The sequence below is a fragment of the Bubalus bubalis genome, chromosome 12, assembly GCF_019923935.1.
Source record: "Bubalus bubalis isolate 160015118507 breed Murrah chromosome 12, NDDB_SH_1, whole genome shotgun sequence".
Lineage (NCBI taxonomy): Eukaryota > Metazoa > Chordata > Mammalia > Artiodactyla > Bovidae > Bubalus > Bubalus bubalis.
In genome coordinates this window covers 59,572,751-59,596,324 of record NC_059168.1, presented here as the reverse complement: position 1 = coordinate 59,596,324, position 23,574 = coordinate 59,572,751, and the positions used below count along the sequence as shown (strand labels likewise).

Genomic DNA, 23,574 nt, shown 5'->3' with positions numbered 1-23,574 from the left:
TGAACAAAGGCACCTTAACAGTAAGGCAGAGGGGCAGGATTCTCTCAAGCAGGCCATTATGTATGATTAAGATAACAAAAGCAGAGAAAAGCAAGTCATCGAAACAGTTCCAACGTGGAGTCAGAATTGGCTTTTCCCTGCAACAGACCTGCTCGGCAGATTTCTGCTTATATTTCACTGGCAAGAACTCAAAACAATAATAGTACTGGAGTGGGGTGCCATTGCCTTCTCCGATGGGTAACCCCTAGAGAAACAATTACATAATGTTTAAAATTTTTTTATTTTATATTGCTGATTAACAGTGTTGTATTAGTTTCAGATGTGATTCAATAATACATATACATGTATTTATTCTTTTTCAGATTCTTTTCCCACATATGTTATTACAGCATACTGAGCAGTGTTCATGACATTTTAAAGCAAACACAAAGAATCCCTGGGGCTTTCCTTTCACGTATCAAGATTCCTGAGTCTCAGCTGCCACCAGTAAAACAACTAGGGTTTGGTAAGTTTCCCTGTAGGAAGAAAAGAGGGGGTGGGTGGGAATGGATATTGGATCGACAATGGCTGCTACAGGATCCAAAGTCTGCAGAAACCCAAATTTTGTGGGAAAGCTGGGAAGAAGAGAAGACAATGGCAAAATAGTTACAGCTCCTAAGGATCACCTGCTTGGATGGAACAACTCAAAACAGGTTTAACAGAAACTTTACAGCATCAACTTAAAGCAGCAGAAAAGCAAAGAAAACCGGCAAGGTGGTCCTCGAGTGAAGGGATGGTGTGATCTAACCTCGACAAAATCTGTAAAAAGAACTCCCACAAGGCCTCCAAAGCTCTCTGGCTATGTATTTCAAAGATGCTACTATGTAAACTGGACTTCTCAGTCATATCTCTAAAGGAACGTACTAGATACAGAAATCAGTGACGACAGTATCAGTGCAAGCAAGGAAGATTTTCCCCACACTACCTAGTTGTTACAATAACAAACTTCAGCTGAGTGGCCCCTTCCCTCCACCTGTTCTTCATTCTCCGCTCTCCGACTTAATTCCCATATTATTTGCTCTTCGCCGGGAAGCATACTACGCTATTTCAGGTGAAAACTCTAAGGGTAATTCATAGGGGGCCCTCTGGCGGAAAGAGAAGGAGATGCCTTGGGACACTTCACTCCGCCATTTCTAGTCACATCAATGTTATCACTGCTCGAGGACACGCCCGCAGGTTAAGCCAGCCTGGGGCTGTTCCATTCTTCCAAAACCCCGCGGGGAGAAGGCTGCGTGTCCCCTCCTGGGCTGCGGCGTCGCTCCAGCCGGCTTCCCCGAACCCCAGCCTCCCGCAACCCCAAAGGCCTGAGTTCGGGTGAGGGGGACGGGACAAATGAGTACCAAGTCCCCCTGGGGACCCCGAGTTAAAATGGCGAAGCGCAGGGGCGGAGGACAGGGCGGCGAGAGTGACCCGACGCTTGCTGGGCCTCCGGGCCCGCGGAGGGGCCTCGCTGGGCGACGCCGCGCAACCGCGACGCACTCGGAGCTCCGCCATCTTCTCCAACTCACCCGGACTCCCCCCGCGGCCGCGCTGGCTTCGCGCTTCCCTTCCGGCCGCTGATAGAGATCCGGGCTGGGCGGGGTGGGCGAGCGCGCGGAGGGGGTGGACCGAGGGCGGGGAGGCCCGACGGAAGAGGAAAGGGAGGGCGGCGAGCCGGCCGCGGCGGGGTGTGGGGCGTGCGGCGTGTGTGCGGAGGGAGAGGTGGGAGGCGAAGAGAGGGAGGGAGGCGCAGGAATGAGAGCGCGAGGCCCTTCTCGTCGGCTCCCTCGCCCGGACGGAAAAAGCCGAGCGCAGCCCGAACGCTTTATTAAAATGGCGGCGGCGTCGGCGGTGGCCGCGGCGTCTGGTCGGTGAAGTGACTCTGCTGCTTCGCTCCCCACCCGCCCCCTCCCTCCCTCTCCCCTCCCCCCGTCCTCCCCCCCTCTTCCCCGCCGCCGGCGCCTCCGCGCCCCTCCGGCCTGCGCACCTCCCCTCGCCCCCCTCCTCTCCCCCGCCCGCTCCGGGGACCGCCGGCCCCCTCCCCCATTCTCCAGCTCCCCGCCCCGTCCCCGCCGCCGCCCGCCCTCGTCGCCTCCCCGCCCCGCCGGCCGGCCGGCCCCCTCCTCCGCCTCTCTCCCCTCCCCCCCGCCGATCGGGATCAGTCATTGCGATCCGAAGCGGGGGAGGGGGGGGGCGGCGGCCGAACGATGTGCGAGAACTGCGCAGACCTGGTGGAGGTGTTAAATGAAAGTAAGTAGCCGCGGCGGCGGCCTGTCGGGGTGTAGGGTTTGGGGTCTCCGCGCCGCTCTCCGGCCTCCCCGAGCTGCTGCGGCCTGCGGGAGGCGGCGGCCGAACCGGCCGGCGTGCGGGCCTAGCGCCCCGGGAAGGTGAGCCGTGGCGCGGCCGCCGCGGCGCCTCGGGCCCAGCCCGGCCCGGTTACCTGGGCGCCCTAGAGGGGCCCGCCGCGGAGCTCTGGCCAGGCCGGGCCTGAGCGCTGTCTGCTCTCGGAAAGTTTCCTCATTACAGGTGTCAATTAACGAAGGCACTAATGATCCTTCGCCCCCTTCGCCCTGACGGGAAGGTGAGGCGAGGTGGGGTCCGAGTACCAGTCTCTCCTCTGCAGTCTGAACGCTTCGACCCTCCGGCCGCCCTCTTTGGTTTTCAGCGTGCGGCCGAGGCCTCTTACCTGCTAATTTTCATTAAAGTCCCTGGGAGGTGGTTGATGGTTTTCCCCTCCCTTGGGGGTGTGTAGGTGTATTAAACCTTTCTGCCTGTCCTTAAATAGCTGAAAATGAGCTGTGATAGTGATAATTGGAACCCTTATATCTATTTTTTAAAAAAATTAGTTAATGATGTCTCTTAGTGTACCAATCGTCGTTTTAATGATCAATTCTCTTATATCAAGGAGAGCACTGTAGTACAGATACCATCCCGGGATAGTCATGGCCTGTCTCCTGGAATGAAAGGCCTTATTTCGTATACTTTTGATTATTACAAAGCGTGCATTGCTGTTTTCTAGTTAGATTCCTTTAATTTATTTTACTCCAGACTCTTGTAAGATGGTATCTTAGCTTAAAGAAGCAAGGCATGTTGCAAGTTAACTATTTCTGGGCCCCAAGGCCTAGTTGGGCGAGGTGAATTAGATAAAAGATTAATTTACAAAAAGTTGAAGGTTGAGAAAATGTTCATTTACGAACGGCATTTGTGGATTTTAGATTTGTATTTTGTGTGTGGTATTTCGAAAGCCTGCCAAACTGTTTACTTTCTAATATTCTTTAAAACAACTTGATTATAAAATATATCGTCTAGTTTGTGTTTGAGTTTAATGAGCAAAGGCCATAATAAAAGTGGAAGGGTTCTAGTTTACTTTCACTTCTGTTTTCTTCCTGACAGGTGGAAGCAGGCTTTTGCACAAATTCAAACTATACTTTCCAGTATGTTTCATTCTAAATTTTCTTGGAATTTTAAGATTATTTGTATATATATAAATTTTATAATTGAAGGATAACTGGTTTATAGAATTTTGTGGTTTTCTCTCATACATCAACAAGAATTAGCCACAGGTACACCTTTGAGGTTATTTGTATATATTTTAAGAAACTTATTTTTGGTGTAGGTGGTTTATGATACGATAAACTTAAGTCCTTAGTACTTATTTTAGTGAACTGTATTTTATATATCTCAGATGCAAGTTGTGGGATTATGGCTTGATTGTTTTGAAATTGGAAAGGATAGCTTTGTTATTTTATATATTAGAAGAACCTACTTTTTTAATATTTTATTGAAGGATAATTGCTTTACAGAATTTTGTTGTAAGAGCCTGCTTTTAATAGTTATGTTTAAAAATTAAAAACTTTAGACATGCTATCTAGAGAAACTAAAGTTTGTTAATCCTTATCTTTTGAAAAGAGACATAATAAAAGAACCCCTAGAATTTAGCACTTAGGGAAACCCTTAGAATTTAGCACTCAAAAATGCAGTTGATCTATGGAGAGTTAGAAACTTGGCTTTTGTTACCTTTAATTAAATATGGTTAGTTGAGCCAGTTTCACAAAACCTGGCAGTGCAGGCCCTCTAAAACTTCAGTTTAAGAATTTGACTTTTAAACACTAATCTGACAAAGAAGCTTCCTTAAAAAAAAAAAAAATTACTTCAGCAATTTCATCTGTTGGTATACCAGGCTTTGACACGTTGCTTCCCCCGTTCCTCCCTCTTGGTTGTTGTACAATTGTTTTCATTTTTCCTTTGTTTAGTTACTGTACCTCAAACATAAGATGCTTAAGTTTCCTGAGAGCAGAGGGTATTAACTATATCTCATTATAGTAACATTTATCCAAGACTGGGTTGGAGCATGATGGTTGGAACTTGATAAAACTTGTTGTGATTAAAGTACATTATTAAGTCTTTCTTGTAATCTCATTCACAATAATTGTACATGAAATCTCTTTTTTTATCCACCATACAGTTGTGCAAAGATGAACATCAATTCATCCTAGATTAGAAATTCAGTTAAAGCCCCCAAATACTGTGTCTATCTTTCTCTATAACTCCCTGAACAGTTTAACCAAAAGGAGAAATAAAATTAGTGTATTTTTTAGGTGGTGTGTTGGGAAGATAGAATTTAAATAAACTAAAAACTTGAGACCTGGGTTCAATCCCTGGGTCAAGAAGATCCTCTGTAGAAGGAAATGGCAACCCACTCCAGTACTCATGCCTGGAAAATTGATGGAGAAGCCTGGTGGGCTACAGTCGATGGGGTTGCAAAGAGTCGGACACGACTGAGTGACTTCACTCTCTCTCTCTGCTTCTTGTTAAATTTGCAAACACTGATTAAACTTCAGTCTGTCTGGACACACTAGTAAATGCATGATGTAAAAATTTTGTGTTTTAGGTGAACAGGTAGACATGATGTGGATAGTAGAGCTTTACATCTGATATACTTAGAGTTTTGATAAGGTTAAGGACTTGCAGTGAAGTGTTTATTTTAAAAATAACAAAATGTAGTGTAGTTAAAAATAGATGACAAAATACAATAGTTTCCTTTTGTCATCAGTTTTTGATGAGAATATTGATATTAGTAACACCTCTAGTTCTGCTGAGAATCTAAACCTCTCACCATAGAAATATGTACAGGATACAGACAGTATACAGACAGAATTTTGTAGGTTAAGGGTCCACTAAAGTAATGTCTGTGGAACCAGGCTTAGGACTTGGTAATAAGGACCACGTCATTCTCTTTTTTTAGTATAGTCTTGACAGATATCCTGAAATTTGAAATTAGTTTTCAAAATAACATTTGGCTTTAGTGTTAGAATAACCAGTTTGAACAATACTAACATATTTGAGTTTTCATATGCTTTCCATTGCTTTGTTTTTAATAAGGAAGATGTTTTAAAAGTTTGGAATGTGTTGAGTGAATTTTGCTCCTGTCCGTTTGGGGAGTTTCGTTCAGTTTAGGAAATAATTTTAAGTTTATATTCCTTTACTTGTTGAGTTTGTGTATTTGCTGCTTTTATAGCTACTTTTTTGAACTAGGTTACTAAATCTAAAACATTTGTGGATGCTGATGAGAAGTTATGCTTTGGGCCATTAGCATATAGCTAGCTTAACTAGTTAATTGAAGTCACTGCCTTGGTGAAGTAAATTTCTCTATAGCAGAGTGAAAATGATTTTAAGTGTACAGCCATCTTTTGAATCATTTGTTTGTTGTGGATTTTACTCTGTATGTGTTTAGTGAATTACACTTTGCCAGATGTTTTAAATGGGCAATTCATTTGTCTTTGCTAGCTGCCCTTTGTGATAGGCAGGAGCAGGTATTGGTATCTCAGGTTTTTTTTTTTGGCCTTGCCACGTGGCTTTCAGGATCTTGGTTTCCTGACCAGGAATGGAACCAAGGCTCACTACAGTGAAAGCATGGAGTCCTGACTACTGGACTACCAGGAAACTCTAGTATCTCAGTTTTAAAGGTGAAAAAGTTGAACCTCAGAAAGACTAAGTGATTGGCTGGAGATCACCTGTCACCTGCTTAGTAGTCTTATCTAAGTTAGAACTCGGGCTACTCTGATACCAGTATTGGCAGAATAATTGTTTGCATTTTTATTTTCTTAATGGGCTTCCCTGATAGCTCAGTTGGTAAAGAATCCACCTGCAATGCAGGAGACCCTGGTTCGATCCCTGGGATGGAAAGATCTGCTGGAGAAGGGATAGGCTACTCATTGCAGTATTCTTGGGCTTCACTGGTGGCTCAGCTGGTAAAGAATCCTCCCTCAATGCGGAAGACCTGGGTTTGATCCCTGGGTTGGGAAGATCCCCTGGGGAAGGGAAAGGCTACCCACTCCAGAATTCTGGCCTGGAGAATGCCATAGACTGTATAGTCCATGGGGTCACAAAGAGTAAAAGGCTAAGTGATTGGCTGAAGATCACCTGTCACCTGCTTAGTATCCTTATCTAAGCTAGAACTCAGGATACTCTGATGTCAGTATTTGCAGAATAATTCTGTTTGCATTTTTATTTTTAAAGAATATTGAGCCATTTGTGTTGGGAACTTAATCAGTTCTTTGAGGTAGGTACCTTATCACCCCTTTTTAGATAAGAGAACCAAGGATTAGGGTCACTAGACTTTATTTGGTGGAGTCAGGATTTGTAGAGGACTTAATCTCAGGTTGGGCTAAAAGCTCATGCTCTTACAATTACGCTATGCTGTATAAACTTTATGATGATCTATCAAATGGAAGACATTATGAGTACACTGATGGCAAAATAAAAAATTACTAAATTTTTAAGTGTTTTCACAAGTTTGGGCTTGATTCTGTACTCACTGTAAAAAGAATTTATAAGTGGTGGTAAATGTAGCTGAATGGTAGTCTGTCTTAATATATCTTAATATTTATCAGCAATGACCTCTTTAATAAACCTCACGTTTCTAGGGTTTTAAAAATGTAAGTATATAGGCATGAAATAATCATTAGTAATGTAACATTTTTTGGTAGACATTTAATTCTAAAACTTGAATTGATTGGAAATTTGATTTTACTGCAATATAGTACCAAATTACTAAATTTTTTATTTCAGTAAATCTTGCTAAGATTATATTCTCTTAAAATAGTTACTATTTGAAATATTATTTTTCAAAAATAGTAGAGTTTCAACTCATGTATCTTTATAAAGTAACTTACAAATCACAAAGCACTAGTAGATTATTACTAGCTAATTATCTTTTAATATGTTAAATAATGATAGTATCTATATATCTACAAGTGTTTATGTGTAGGTTGAATGTGTATTAATGAGAATTTTTATTTTTTTCAGAAAGTGTAGAACTTTTCAGTAATGGCCAAGGTGTGATAGACTGTTGCCAAATGGGCTCTGCTATCGTTCTCTTTTTCACTTACTCTTATTTTTCCTGATTGCAGCTTGCAGGGACTTCCCCTGGCAGTCCAGTGGTTAAGCTCCATGCTTCTACTGCAGGGTTGTGGGTTACTTTCCTGGTGGGGGAGATAAGATGCCATGGCATGTCCCCTTCCTCCCCAAAGCCCCCCCAAACTATTCAGGTTTGAGTCACCCATAATCTTACTATCCAATGATGATTTCTGGTAATGCTTTGAAGTATTTTTACATCATATTTTTTAGGTACATATTTACACTTTTTTTTTCCTGACTGCACCACTTGGTTTTTGGACTCTTAATTCCCCTGCCAAGAATTGAACCAGAGCCCTCAGCAGTGACTGGACCTCAGCCACTGGACCACCAGGGGGTTCCCAGCAGTTTTAAAATTGAGAATGAGATATATATATATATGTATATATTTAGTAGCTTTTTTCACCTAAGATTGTTTGATCATTTCCCTTAACTTTTTTAAAACATTTTTTTGTCTGTATGATGTTCTATTTTGTATGCAATTTAATTTTTCCTCATGGTATTCTTGTTTTCAGTTCTTCAGTATTATAAATAAAGCTGCAAATGAACATCCTTGCATATAAATCTTTTAATCACTGGGTTTTAAAAAATAGATTCTTAGAAGTGGTTAAAAATAGACTTTTAGAAGTGGTTTTAAAAATGTAAACTTCTTTGTTTTATATTGTCTAACTGCTTTCCAGAGAGGATATACTGATTTCTATTCTTTTAGTTGTGTTTTTGCAACTTAAGCACTCTCACTTTTGCTGAATATTTCAGCAAAAAAATGTGATAAACAATTTTAAACACTCATTTTTATTGGCTGTTTGCATTTCTTATTTAATGTGTTGGTGGTGTTCTTTTCCTACTCTTTAGGTTTTAATGTTTTGTATTATAAGAGCTGTTCATTTACTAAGTGTATCAACGCTAGATTTAATTTATCATGTACTTCCCCCCCTTTTTTGTGTGCTTTTTCACTTTATTTTTAATGATGTGCTCAGTTGCTCCTCAGTCATGTCCAACTCTTTGCCACCCTTTGTAGCCCACCAGGCTCCTCTGTCCATGGGATTTCCCAGGCAAGAATACTGGAATGGATTGCTGTTTCCTCCTCCAGGGGATATTCCTGACCCAGGGATTGAACCCACGTCTCCTGTGTCTCCTTCATTGCAAGCAGATTCTTTACCCACTGAGTTACATTGAAAGCTCCATCACAGCACAGTTTGGCCCAAACTCATGTTTCTAGCCTCAATTCTCACTTTTTTCTGTGAGGCTTTCTTAAAACTTTTCCAGTCTCTCTTAAAATGACAACATACACCTTTCGTAGAATATGTACTTAAGTTACAGCCCACCCCCCACCTTCTTTTAAAAACAAGAGCCTTCCTTGCTGGATGCTGACTTCCTTAAAGTCAGGGATCATGTTTTGTTTCTTTTCTTAGTACTAATAGGGCTTCCCTGGTATCTCAGACAGTTGAGAATCTGCCTGCAATGCAGGAGACCTCGGTTCAGTCCCTGGGTTGGGTAGATCCTCTGGAGTAGGGAATGGTAATCCACTCTAGTATTCTTGCCTGGAATATCCCATGGACAGAGGAGCCTGGTGGGCTACAGTCCATGGGGTTGCAAAGAGTCAGACATAACTGAGTGACCACCATACATATTAGTAATAATATAGTGCCCTGTAGAGAGTAGGTGCTTAGTGAACATTTTAGTTAATGGAAAGTTCTTGAAGAATATGATTGCCTAGGTAAACCAGAGTGTTCTTGGGCCTCTTGTGAGTAGTGATGTAATTATGAGAGTTTGTGGATGAAATATACAGATTGTATCACATATGTTATGTACTTATACAAAATATCCACACCAAGCTGCTACATTCTAAATTAATAGGTAATGCAAAAAGACTATATATTTTTTTCTACGTAGATGGTGAGATTTGAATCTGGGTTGAACATGTACTAAATTACATTTATTTAAAACTTTATATACTAGGAAAATAATTGGACTTTTAACTTTAATGTGATTAACACTTATTAATGTTATTTTTCTTTAAAATTCTATAGAAATTAAAAAGTCTCCAAATGTAGGTTACTCAGTTAATTGGGATTTGATGTAGTTTACACCTGGCCTCCTCTTGCGCTTTTTTTTTTTAAACTGGTAGAGACAGCTTTTTCTTGTCCTGGCTATAACCTCTTCTATAGAGAGACTTTATCTAGCTTACATCCCCTGAAAGGCCCTTCTCTTTGGCCATCGCTGATTGGATTTCAGATAGACTCCCGACCTGGTGGATTGGTGGGACTAGTGTCCATGAATCAGATATTTCCTGTCAGAATGTTTGAATTAAAGAACCAGGTAGCTGTGAGTAGCCAAACTAGAATTAGTGCTTTGGCTACCTCACGTGAAGGAGCAGCAACATTGAGCAAGTGGAGGCAGCTATTTACAGAAGAGAATTGGGGCAAATTGTGAAAACAGTTGACATGGAAGCTCTATAAAGAGACAGAAGTTAATATCCTGATGGCTTTCTTCCTTTATATACATATATACACACACATATATACATATATATATTTACACATACATCAGATCAGATCAGTTCAGTCGCTCAGTTGTGTCCTTCTCTTCACGACCCCATGAACCACAGCATGCCAGGCCTCCCTGTCCATCACCAACTCCGGGAGTTCACTCAGACTCACGTCCATCGAGTCAGTGATGCCATCCAGCCATCTCATTCTCTGTCATCCCCTTCTCCTCCTGCCCCCAATCCCTCCCAGCATCAGAGTCTTTTCCAATGAGTCAACTCTTCGCATGAGGTGGCCAAAGTACTGGAGTTTCAGCTTCAGCATCATTCCCTCCAAAGAAATCCCAGGGCTGATCTCCTTCAGAATGGACTGGTTGGATCTCCTTGCAGTCCAAGGGACTCTCAAGAGTCTTCTCCAACACCACAGTTCAAAAGCATCAATTCTTCGGCGCTCAGCCTTCTACACAGTCCAACTCTCACATCCATACATGACCACAGGAAAAACCATAGCCTTGACTAGATGGACCTTTGTTGGCAAAGTAATGTCTCTGCTTTTGAATATGCTATCTAGATTGGTCATAACTTTCCTTCCAAGGAGTAAGCGTCTTTTAATTTCATGGCTGCAGTCACCATCTGCAGTGATTTTGGAGCCCAGAAAAATAAAGTCTGACACTGTTTCCACTGTTTCCCCATCTATTTCCCATGAAGTGATGGAACCGGATGCCATGATCTTCGTTTTCTGAATGTTGAGCTTTAAGCCAACTTTTTCACTCTCCACTTTCACTTTCATCAAGAGGCTTTTGAGTTCCTCTTCCCTTTCTGCCATAAGGGTGGTGTCATCTGCATATCTGAGGTTATTGATATTTCTCCCAGCAATCTTGATTCCAGCTTGTGTTTCTTCCAGTCCAGTGTTTCTCATGATGTACTCTGCATAGAAGTTAAATAAGCAGGGTAATAATATACAGCCTTGATATACTCCTTTTCCTATTGGAACCAGTCTGTTGTTCCATGTCCATTTCTAACTGTTGCTTCCTGACCTGCATACAGATTTCTCAAGAGGCAGGTCAGGTGGTCTGGTGTTCCCATCTCTTTCAGAATTTTCCACAGTTTATTGTGATCCACACAGTCAAAGGCTTGGGCATAGTCAATAAAGCAGAAATAGATGTTTTTCTGGAACTCTCTTCTTTTTCCATGATCCAGCGGATGTTGGCAATTTGATCTCTGGTTCCTCTGCCTTTTCTAAAACCAGCTTGAACATCAGGAAGTTCACGGTTCACATATTGCTGAAGCCTGGCTTGGAGAATTTCGAGCATTACTTACTAGCGTGTGAGATGAGTGCAATTCTGTGGTAGTTTGAGCATTCTTTGGCATTGCCTTTCTTTGGGATTGAAATGCAAACTGACCTTTTCCAGTCCTGTGGCCACTGCTGAGTTTTCCAAATTTGCTGGCATATTGAATGCAGCACTTTCACAGCATCATCTTTCAGGATTTGGAATAGTTTAACTATATATATATTTTTTTTTTTTTTTCTTTTTTTTGGCTATGCTGGGTCTTAGCTTTGGCACGTGGGATCTTTAGTTGTGGCATGTAGGCTCTAGTTCCCCAACCACGGATTGAATCTGGAGCCCCTGTATTGGGAGCATGGTGTCTTAGCCACTGTACCACCAGCGAAGCCCCCGTTCCTGCCACCCCTTCCCCAGATGTGCCTTTCTAATACTGAAGCCAGAGCTCCCTTTTAGCTGTCTCCTCTGTACATACCATTTGAGTTAATGTACAACCAAAAGAGTTTTGATGCCAGTATTGCCACATGATGAGCTCTCCAATATTGGAGATGAGGTATAATCTTTACCTGTGAGTGCTTCATTATAGTCTGGTTTATTTTCTTGGAACATGTTGAGCAAAGTGTCATCTGTAGTGTTTGGTGGCAGGAAAACATTTAGGAACCCGTATTGTTACTTACTTATCTTTCTACCAGCCTGCTTAGTCTTTGAAGAAAATGAAAGTAGCTTTGTTGCTTTTCTTTCTAAAAAGGATACCTGCTTTTTAGAAAAAACCCAAATAGTGCAGAATATAAAGAAGAAAATTAGGATAACCTGAAACTCTGCTTTCATGTAAGAAATCATGTTTTAGTAAACATCTCTTAAGTCATTCTTTTTCTCTTTTGTCAGATACACTGTTTTATGTAGACAAACTAATTATATGTTACTCTTTTACTTTTATTGATACTAAGGAGTTCCTTTGGTGTTCATATGTACTTACATTGTCCTTTTTTATGGCTTTAGTGTAGTATTCCATTGTTTGATCATACACTAACTTAACCAGTTCTCTCTTGATGGGCATTTGGGTTGTTACATGACTTTGGAATTGTCTAATTATCACCTTAAATGGAGTCTCTCAAATCAGATTGGTGAGTAGCTCATAGAGCATATCTGGAAGGAAATCTGGCAATATGATGAAACTTTATTGTTTAAAAATATTTATTTAGATAAAACTTTAAAAATTATCCTTACAGTGTTAGAGCTCATGAGTGTAAAGGCTTCATAGTCTTTGAAGTGTTTATTCTGACTCTGCGGTTTGTGGGCTGTTTTAGCAGTGTATTGGTTCTAAATCACCACAAGACAAAATTGGAAGGGACTTTTTACTCTGGGTAACTTTGCTTCTAGACTTGTGAACTTTATTCTGATTATTGAGAAAGGCTCAGTAACCAGTGATGAATGTAGGAGTTTAAGAGCCTAGTAGTAAGAGCACTGCTGCTGCTAAGTCGCTTCAGTCGTGTCCGACTCTGTGCGACCCCATAGACGGCACAGCCCACCAGGCTCCGCCATCCCTGGGATTCTCCAGGCAAGAACACTGGAGTGGGTTGCCATTTTCTTCTCCAGTGGATGAAAGTGAAAAGTGAAAGTGAAGTCGCTCAGTCGTGTCCGACTCTTAGCGACCCCATGGACTGCAGACTACCAGGCTCCTCCATCCATGGGATTCTCCAGGCAAGAGCACGGGAGTGGGTTCCCATTGCCTTCTCCGAGTAAGAGCACTAGCTCAGAATAAATTGAAACTTAAGAAAATACTTAAGACAGTAGAGGTTTTGTTTTGTGTTCAAAGTAAGATAAATAAGGGGACAGTGGACCCACTGCTTGGTAGAGTGGTATAATAGAGGGTGGTGGTCAGCAGAATATTCTTTTACTCTAATACTTTGTTTCCATTTTCCCTTCTAAGAGGAATCCCCTAACAGTAGGGATAAATCATATATTAAGAGGGAATCTAACCTCTAGATTGGTAAGAAATGATGAGAGCTCTCTTAGAGTGTTAAGAGAAAAAATTTTCAAGAATGGTACATTCCTTTCAGTGAAAGAGATAAAGCTATGGTTCTGTGTGATTATTAACCTTTAGCTTATTAAGTTTCAAGAAGAGCAGAAATTGGCAAGTATTATCTTTGGTTATTCCTCCCACCACCTCCTCATTTTGGGAACTGTGAGAGAAACTTGCCACTATTAAATAATCACTCACTAAAGAGTGAATGGATAGTAAAAAAAATTTATGTGATACTAGTAATTTATGTTAAACCTGTCATATTTTGATTATATCAAGTCACACAGAATCTGAAGCTATCCTTGTAAAAAAGATGAGGTTTTTTTGTTTTTGTTTTTTTTAGTTGACTTGGAGAGACATCATTGGTGGCAAGCCATAGGGTCTTATCCTTGTTTCTTCTTCAAGATTTTCAGTAATGATCCTTGATTTATGAACTGTTCTTGGAGTGGCATTGCTCCTTTTTCAGTGGAGTGAAGGTGACTTTGGAATCTCCTTCTTTGTTTCAAAATAAAAAGCTCATTTTGTTCTATTTTGTAAATTGGAGTTAAATTAAGATTTTGGGAGGAGAAAGGGGGATAGTAGCTGCTTTATAAATAAGCCTGAAAACTATTAACAATATTGGTGCTCAAACTCCAAGTATAATGGGTAGTGCAGTGCTTATGAGTTGGAATAGGTTGTGTTGAGTTGTATACAACACAATGACAATCTACTTGTGAAGCTATTTGAATATTGTGTAATTTCACATATCTTCATTAGTTCAGTTCAGTTCAGTCGCTCAGTCGTGTCTGACTCTTTGCAACCTCATGAATCACAGCATGCCAGGCCTCCCTGTCCATCAGCAACTCCTGGAGTTCACTCAAACTCACGTCCATCGAGTTGGTGATGACATCTTCATGGCACCTCATAAAAATCAGGAGAAATAGAATGATTTGGCCAAGATTACACAGCTAATAAGTAGCAGAGCTAGGACTAGAATTTAGTTTTTATTCTTACTCGGTATACCTTTCTCTAATCATATTGTTTTTCTTTAAAAGAGGAACTTGACTGTGGGAGTTGGAAGTGAAGTGAAGTTGCTCAGTCGTGTCCTACTCTTTGCAACCCCATGGACTGTGGTCCACCAGGCTCCTCTGTCCGTGGGCTTCTCCAGGCAAGGATACTGGAGTGGGTTGCCATTTCCTTCTCCAGGGGATCTCCCTGACCCAGGGACTGAACTGGGTCTCCCGCATTGCAGGCAGACGCTTTACCCTCTGAGCCACCAGGGAAGCCCTTGAAAACTTCTTAGAGGAACCATAGAGATTGTGCATGTGTGTGTTCAGTCGTGTCTGACTTTTTTCGACTCCATGGACTGTAGTCTGCTAGGCTTCTCTGTTCTTGGAATTTTCCAGCAGGAATACTGGAGTGGGTCACCATTTCTTTCTCCAGGGGATCTTTCCAACCCAGGGGTCGAACCTGTGTCTTTTCTGCTTTGGCAGGGGGATTCTTTACTACTGGTCCACCTGGGAAACTCACAGGCAGATTAATTGTGACTAAAGTGGATTAGGCAAGGTTTCAAGAAAAGTTAAGGATGAACTCATCCTTTCAGTTCAGTTCAGTCGCTCAATTGTGTCCGACCCTTTGCGACCCCATGAATTGCAGCACGCCAGGCCTCCCTGTCCATCACCACCTCCCGGAGTTTGCTCAGACTCACGTCCATTGAGTCGGTGATGCCATCCAGCCATCTCATCCTCTGTCGTCCCGTTTTCCTCCTACCCCCAATCCCTTCCAGCATCAGAATCTTTTCCAATGAGTCAACTCTTCGCATGAGGTGGCCAAAGTACTGGAGTTTCAGCTTTAGCATCAGTCCTTCCAAAGAACACCCAGGGCTGATCTCCTTCAGAATGGACTGGTTGGATCTCCTTGCAGTCCAAGGGACTCTCAAGAGTCTTCTCCAACACCACAGTTCAAAAGCATCAATTCTTTGGTGCTCAGCTTTCTTCACAGTCCAACTCTCACATCCATACATGACCACTGGAAAAACCATAGGCTTGACTAGACGGACCTTTGTTGGCAAAGTAATGTCTCTGCTTTTGAATATGCCATCTAGGTTGGTCATAACTTTCCTTCCAAGGAGTAAGCGTCTTTTTATTTCATGGCCGCAGTCACCATCTGCAGTGATTTTGGAGCCCCAAAGTAAAGTCTGCCACTGTTTGCCCATCTATTTCCCATTACTTTTATTTACTTGCGTAATGTCTTTTTATTTTTTATTTTTGGCTGCTCTGCCTGGCTTCCAGAATCTTAGTTCCCTATGGGGATCAGGCCTGCGCCCTCTGCAGTGAAAGTGCAGAATCCTAACCGTTGGGATTGCCAGGAAATTCTCTTCAGTGTCTTTATTACGTAGGGTTGCACGTTCTATGATTGCGACTGTCTTAAATTAACCAAGTTTCGCAGTGCCTACACATACTGGGATCGATCCGTATCTGTTAAAATATTTGAAAAATCTTACGATCACTGTAGGTGGTTACTGGAAGATGAGGGTAGGCTGGATGTGGTGGTTTTTCCTGTTTTCTCAGTTTTGGGGGATATTTCAAAGTACTGTCAATCCTTGTATGATGTCCTGTTTTGTACCCCAGCTTCATTAAAAGGTACTTCATTGATTAAAAAAAAGAAATTTTCATTTTGTCTGTTCCCTGCCACCCTCCATATTCCTTGATTTTAGCACCTATGGAATAAAAGTCTAAGATTGGGAATTAGTTTCTGAAGCCAAGTTAGGTCTCTGCATGGACCAGGAAGAAAACCCTATTTAGCAGAAAGAAAAAGGAATTTTTAAAAGCCAGTCAAGGTGTGTGCTGTGTTCTGATGTGGTCTACTCTTTGTTTGATTTTGTTTTTTAACTTAAACAGTGTTGTGTTAATTTCTGCTGTACAGTGAAGTGATTCAGTTATGTATGTATATACATTCTTTTTTATATTTTCTCTCCATTACGGTTTGTCACAGGATATTGAATATAGTTCCCTGTGCTATACAGTAGGACCTTGCTGTTCATCCATTCTACCTGTAATAGTTTGTGTCTGCTAACCCCAAAATCCCACTGCATCCTTCCCTCACCTCACCTTCCCCTTGGCAGCCACAGGTCTGTTCTCTCTGTGAGTCTGTTGCTGTTCTGAGGTAGGTTCATTTGTGTAATATTTTAGATTCCACATATAAATGATATATTCTAACTTACTTGACTTAGGATGATAATCTCTGTGTCCACCCATTTTGCTGCAAATGGCATTATTTCATTCTTTTTTATAGCTGAGTAGTAGATCATTGTCTATATATGCCACATCATCTTTATCCATTCATCTGTCAGTGATTATTTACAATGTTTCATGATGGAGAAGTCAATGGCACCCCACTCCAGTACTCTTGCCTGGAAAATCCCATGGACAGGGGAGCCTGGTAGGCTGCAGTCCATGGGTCGCTAAGAGTCGGACATGACTGAGCGACTTCACTTTCTCTTCTCACTTTCATGAACTGAAGAAGGAAATGGCAACCCACTCCAGTGTTCTTGCCTGGAGAATCCCAGGGACAGGGGAGCCTGTTGGGCTGCCGTCTATGGGGTCGCACAGAGTCGGACACGACTGAAGCGACTTAGCAGCAGCAGCAGCATGTCTTGATATTGTGAATAGTGCTGCTATGAACATAGGGGTACATGTATCTTTTTATAGTTTTGTCCAGATATGTGCCCTAAAGTGGGATTGCTGGATCATTTGGCAGTTTTATTTTTAGTTTTTTGAGGAACCTCTATACTGTTACCCATAGTGGCTGCACCAATTTACATTTCAACAATGAAGGAGAGTTTCCTTTTTTCCTGGTGTGGTCTACTTTTAATCTAAGATCCATATAATATTACAAAGACTCTTATTTCTCTGTGGTTTGCTTTGCTGTGCTTCCTTGGTTTGGCATTTCTCATAGTAGCAGAAATGACTACTGCACACCATCTTCATACCACACTGGAAGCCACATATTTATACTATGCAAAGCAAAACAGAATGCTTTCTGAAACCTACTGTACAAGAACAAAGAAGCTACTTTTTCCAAAACCTTGCTAGCAGATGGTGCTTCATAGATCATTGGCCTTATTTCTAGAGTTCAGAGAGGATAGATTTTGGTTGACTTAAACTGATGACCCATTCCTGAAGCTGATCCCAGCAAACCTCATAGATTTAAAAAAGGTGTTTCCCCCAAAGAAATTTGGCATGTTGTGATTATACAGAAGGTGAAATTGTTTTGGGACAGCAAGGACATAGATACCTAGTACACTGTACTATACTGAAGACTCTGCTTTTTTAACTTCTGAAAGTTTTATAATTTTATTTGACAATCAGTGGTTAAGTCTCATCTACATTGACTATAAAGTTTTGGAAATGATGACAGTTACCTGAGTAACCAGTGTATTTAGTTTGTTTATGGAATCTTCATCCTCATTGTGTTTTCTGGATAACCACACACAGATACAGTATGGGACAGTTCTTACTCCTTTAGCCCTTAATGCTTTGTTGAGCCCAGTGTCAATGGGCACATCTGGACATTCTGTCTCCTTAAATGGCAAATTTCTGGATCTCTTTCAGTGCCTGAGGGGCACACTTCTTGATGCTCACTCTATGGATGCACTCATGAATGTTGATGGTATATTTTCTCATCACTAACCAGAATGGTTGAATGGTCTTATTCTAGTCACCCATCTTTGTGGGAGTCATTCTGCTGGGTTCAGGTTGGAAGACTTAAAATCATTTCTTAATATTCTGTTTACTGACTTGATTTTATCTCTATATTTAACTACTTTTTTCAATATATAACATATATTGAATATTTAACGTTTGTAAAGCATTTGCTGGGCTCTGTTGTTCTGTCACTAAGTCATGTCTGACTATTTGTGACCCAGTGAACTTTAGAACGCCAAGCTTCCCTGTCCTTCTGTCATCTGGAGTTTGCTCACACCCTTGTCCACTGTGAGTCACTGATGGCTATCTAACCAACCATCTCATCCTCTGCCGCCCCCTTCTCCTCTTGCTCTCGATATTTCCCAGCATCAGGGTTTTGTCTTGTGAGTTGGCTCTTTGAATCAGGCGGCCAGTGTTTTAGAGCTTCAGCTTCAGCATCATTCCTTCCAATGAAAATTCACAGTTAATTTCCTTTAATATTGACTGGTTTGCTCACCTTGCTGTCCAAGAGACCCTCAAGAGTCTTCTCCAGCACCACAGTTTAAAAGCATCAATTCTTCGGCACTTAGCCTTCCTTATGGGTTCAGCTCTCACATCCAAACATGACTACTGGAAAAATCATAGCTTTGACCAGATGGGCCTTTTTTGGCAAAGTAATGTCTCTGCTTTTTAATACACTGTCTAGGTTTGTCATAGCTTTTTAAATTTCGAGGCTCTGGTCACTGTCTGCAGTGATTTTGGAGCCTAAGAAAATAAAATCTGTCACTGTTGCCACTTTTCCCCCATCTGTTTGCCATGAAGTGATGGGTCCAGATGCCATGATCTTAAGTTTTTTTGAATGTTGAGTTTTAAGCCAGCTTTTTTAGTCTCTCTTTCACCCTCGTCAAGAGGCACTTTTTAGTTTCGCTTCACCTTCTGCCATTAGAGTGATACCATCTGCATATCTGAGGTTGCTGATATTTCTCTGGCAATCTTGATTCCAGCTTATGATTCATCCAGCCTGGCATTTCTCACAATGTACTCTGCATATAAGTTATTAGCAGGGTGACAATATACAACCTTGGCATATACTCCTTTCCCAATTTTGAACCAGTCAGTTATTCTGTGTCTGGTTTTAACAATTTCTTCTTGTCCTGCATAGAGGTTTCTCAGGAGACAGGTTAAGTAGCCTGATATTCGTATCTCCTTAAGAATTTTCCACAGTTCATTGTGATCCACACAGTCAAAGGCTTTAGCCTTGTCAATGAAGCAGAAATAGATTGTTTATGGGGGAATTTCCTTGCATTTTCTGTGATCCAGCAGATGTTGATAATTTGATTTCTGGTTCCTCTGCCTTTTCTAAATCCAGCTTGTACATCTGAAAGTTCTTGGTTCACGTACTGTCTAAGCCTAGCTTGAAGGATACTGTGGTAGATATAGAAACACATTTAGATATGTATCTTCCCTTTCACTTTTCACTTTCATGCATTGGAGAAAGAAATGGCAACCCACTCCAGTGTTCTTTCCTGGAGAATCCTAGGGACGGGGGAGCCTGGTGGGCTGCTGTCTGTGGGGTCGCACATAGTCGGACACGACTGATCGACTTAGCAGCACTTAGCAGCAGCATGTATCTACCCTTAAGGAAGATTAGAGAACAACACAGTTGAGGCAGTATGATAGTTGAGTGAGCTCTATGACAGACCTGAGTTCAAGTACTGTTTGTCATGTATTAGGTCTCTGGCTTTGGTTAAGTTCCTTAATCTCTTAGTGTCTTATTATTTACTTGAAATGAGGGTGATAACACCTAAAATGCAGGGCTTTGTGAACATTAAATAAGATAATGCATTTCAACGGTTACATACTGCCAGTTTGTAAGAAATATACAAAAAACAATGGTGTGAGAGGAAAAGTGTTCAGTTCAGTTCAGTCGCTCAGTTGTGTCCCGACTCTTCGCGACCCCATGAATCGCAGCACACCAGGCCTCCCTGTCCATCACCAACTCCTGGAGTTCACTCAGACTCACGTCCATCAAGTCAGTGATACCATCTAGCCATCTCATTCTCTGTCATCGCCTTCTCCTCCTGCCCCCAATCCCTCCCAGCATCAGAGTCTTTTCCAATGAGTCAACTCTTCGCATGAGGTGGCCAAAGTACTGGAGTTTCAGCTTCAGCATCATTCCCTCCAAAGAAATCCCAGGGCTGATCTCCTTCAGAATGGACTGGTTGGATTTCCTTGCAGTCCAAGGGACTCTCAAGAGTCTTCTCCAACACCACAGTTCAAAAGCATCAATTCTTCAGTGCTCAGCCTTCTTCACAGTCCAACTCTCACATCCATACATGACCACAGGAAAAACCATAGCCTTGACTAGATGGACCTTTGTTGGCAAAGTAATGTCTCTGCTTTTGAATATGCTATCTAGGTTGGTCATAACTTTCCTTCCAAAGAGTAAGCGTCTTTTAATTTCATGGCTGCAGTCACCATCTGCAGTGATTTTGGAGCCCAGAAAAATAAAGTCTGACACTGTTTCCACTGTTTCCCCATCTATTTCCCATGAAGTGATGGGACCGGATGCCATGATCTTTGTTTTCTGAATGTTGAGCTTTAAGCCAACTTTTTCACTCTCCACTTTCACTTTCATCAAGAGGCTTTTGAGTTCCTCTTCCCTTTCTGCCATAAGGGTGGTGTCATCTGCATATCTGAGGTTATTGATATTTCTCCCGGCCATCTTGATTCCAGTTTGTGTTTCTTCCAGCCCAGCATTTCTCATGATGTACTCTGCATAGAAGTTAAATAAGCAGGGTAATAATATACAGCCTTGATGTACTCCTTTTCCTATTGGAACCAGTCTGTTGTTCCATGTCCATTTCTAACTGTTGCTTCCTGACCTGCATACAGATTTCTCAAGAGGCAGGTCAGGTGGTCTGGTGTTCCCATCTCTTTCAGAATTTTCCACAGTTTATTGTGATCCACACAGTCAAAGGCTTGGGCATAGTCAATAAAGCAGAAATAGATGTTTTTCTGGAACTCTCTTGCTTTTTCCATGATGCAGCAGATGTTGGCAATTTGATCTCTGGTTCCTCTGCCTTTTCTAAAACCAGCTTGAACATCAGGAAGTTCACGGTTCACATATTGCTGAAGCCTGGCTTGGAGAATTTTGAGCATTACTTACTAGCGTGTGAGATGAGTGCAATTGTGTGGTAGTTTGAGCATTCTTTGGCATTGCCTTTCTTTGGGATTGGAATGCAAACTGACCTTTTCCAGTCCTGTGGCCACTGCTGAGTTTTCCAAATTTGCTGGCATATTGAGTGCAGCACTTTCCCAGCATCATCTTTCAAGATTTGAAATAGCTCAACTGGAATTCCATCACCTCCACTAGCTTTGTTCGTAGTGATGCTTTCTAAGGACCACTTGACTTCACATTCCAGGATGTCTGGCTCTAGATCAGTGATCACACCATCGTGATTATCTGGGTCATGAAGATCTTTTTGGTATAGTTCTTCTGTGTATTCTTGCCACCTCTTCTTAATATCTTCTGCTTCTGTTAGGTCCATACCATTTCTGTCCTTTATCGAGCCCATCTTTGCATGAAATGTCCCCTTGTTATCTCTGATTTTCTTGAAGAGATCTCTAGTCTTTCCCATTCTGTTGTTTTCTTCTACTTCTTTGCATTGATCACTGAGGAAGGCTTTCTTATCTCTTCTTGCTATTCTTTGGAACTCTGCATTCAGATGCTTATATCTTTCCTTTTCTGCTTTGCTTTTCGCTTCTCTTCTTTTCACAGCTATTTGTAAGGCCTCCCCAGACAGCCATTTTGCCTTTTTGCATTTCTTTTCCATGGGGATGGTCTTGATCCCTGTCTCCTGTACAGTGTCACGAACCTCATTCCATAGTTCATCAGGCACTCTATCAGATCTAGGCCCTTAAATCTATTTCTCACTTCCACTGTATAATCATAAGGGATTTGATTTAGGTCATACCTGAATGGTCTAGTGGTTTTCTCTACTTTTTTCAATTTAAGTCTGAATTTGCCAATAAGTAGTTCATGATCTGAGCCACTGTCAGCTCCTGGTCTTGTTTCTGTTGACTGTATAGAGCTTCTCCATCTTTGGCTGCAAAGAATATAATCAGTCTGATTTTGGTGTTGACCATCTGGTGATGTCCATTTATAGAGTCTTCTCTTGTGTTGTTGGAAGAGGGTGTTTGCTACGACCAGTGCATTTCTTGGCAAAACTCTATTAGTCTTTGCCCTGCTTCATTCTGTATTCCAAGGCCAAATTTGCCTGTTATCCAGGTGTTTCTTGACTTCCTACTTTTGCATTCCAGTCCCCTAGAATGAAAAGGACATCTTTTTTGGGTGTTAGTTCTAAAAGGTCTTGTAGGTCTTCATAGAACCATTGAACTTCAGCTTCTTCAGCGTTACTGGTTGGGGCATAGACTTGGATTACTGTGATATTGAATGGTTTGCCTTGGAAACGAACAGAGATCATTATTTCGTTTTTCAGATTGCATCCAAGTACTGCATTATGGACTCTCTTGTTGACCATGATGGGCACTCCATTTCTTCTGAGGGATTCCTGCCCGCAGTAGTAGATATAATGGTCATCTGAGTTAAATTCACCCATTCCAGTCCATTTGAGTTCGCTGATTCCTAGAATGTCGACATTCACTCTTGCCATCTCTTGTTTGACCACTTCCAATTTGCCTTGATTCATGGACCTGACATTCCAGGTTCCTATGCAATATTGCTCTCTACAGCATCGGACCTTGCTTCTATCATGTCACATCCACAGCTGGGTATTGTTTTTTCTTTGTCTCCATCCCTTCATTCTTTCTGGAGTTATTTCTCCACTGATCTCCAGTAGCATATTGGACGCCTACTGACCTGGGAGTTCCTCTTTCAGCATCCTATCATTTTGCCTTTTTGTACTGTTCATGGGGTTCTCAAGGCAAGAATACTGAAGTGGTTTGCCATTCCCTTCTCCAGTGGGCCACATTCTGTCAGATCTCTCCACCATGACCTGCCCGTCTTGGGTTGCCCCACGGGCATGGCTTAGTTTCATTGAGTTAGACAAGGCTGTGGTCCTAGTGTGATTAGATTGACTAATTTTCTGTGAGTATGTTTTCAGTGTGTCTGCCCTCTGATGCCGTCTTGCAAAACCTACCATCTTACTTGGGTTTCTCTTACCTTGGGCGTGGGGTATCTCTTCACGGCTGCTCCATTAAAGTATATATAGCTGAAGTGCAGTGAAGGGAGTAATTTTGGTATATATTACTCCAGCTAATTTTCTGTGGATACTTATAAAATATTGAGTTCATTTGTACGCTTCTCTTTCTTATGAACATTTTCTCGTATCCTTATGCTTATTTGAGAACAGAATTTAATGCCATCCTACTTTTAGTCTTTTGAATGTAACACATATTTAACTACTGTTTTTCCTGTGAAGAAAAAAAAAAATTAAAATATCCTTGAGCATAGAAACCTAGGTCATGTCCAGGGTCAATAGGTAAAAACTTCTAAGACTTTTATTGCTAAATTGCCTTCTAGAAGGGTTCTGGTTTACACCCCAACAGCAGTGTTTGAGAGTGCCTGTTTGTTTGCATTAGATATTTCTAAAATTTCATGTAGTAGGGGGAAAACAGATATAGTTACTATCCTAAACTACTTGATTCCTGCAACAGTTCAGA

General features: G+C 41.6%; 1 protein-coding gene across 10 annotated transcripts in view; it reads left to right on the top strand.

Moving 5' to 3' along the window:
- The first annotated feature begins 327 nt into the window (after positions 1-327).
- USP34 (ubiquitin specific peptidase 34) overlaps positions 328-23,574 on the top strand; it is a 247,390-nt gene continuing 224,143 nt past the window's right edge. For 7 of the 10 annotated variants that reach the window (XM_045162247.1, XM_044926026.2, XM_044926027.2 and 4 more), the window contains exon 1: positions 328-505. In XM_045162247.1, coding sequence (XP_045018182.1) covers positions 343-505 — 163 coding nt within the window. In that variant the 5' untranslated portion in view covers positions 328-342. Of the gene's footprint in view, positions 506-1,169; positions 1,216-1,610; positions 1,886-1,968; positions 2,269-23,574 lie in introns of those variants that run through there. The other 3 variants (XM_044926029.2, XM_044926031.2, XM_025261215.3) reach the window with 3 other exon arrangements.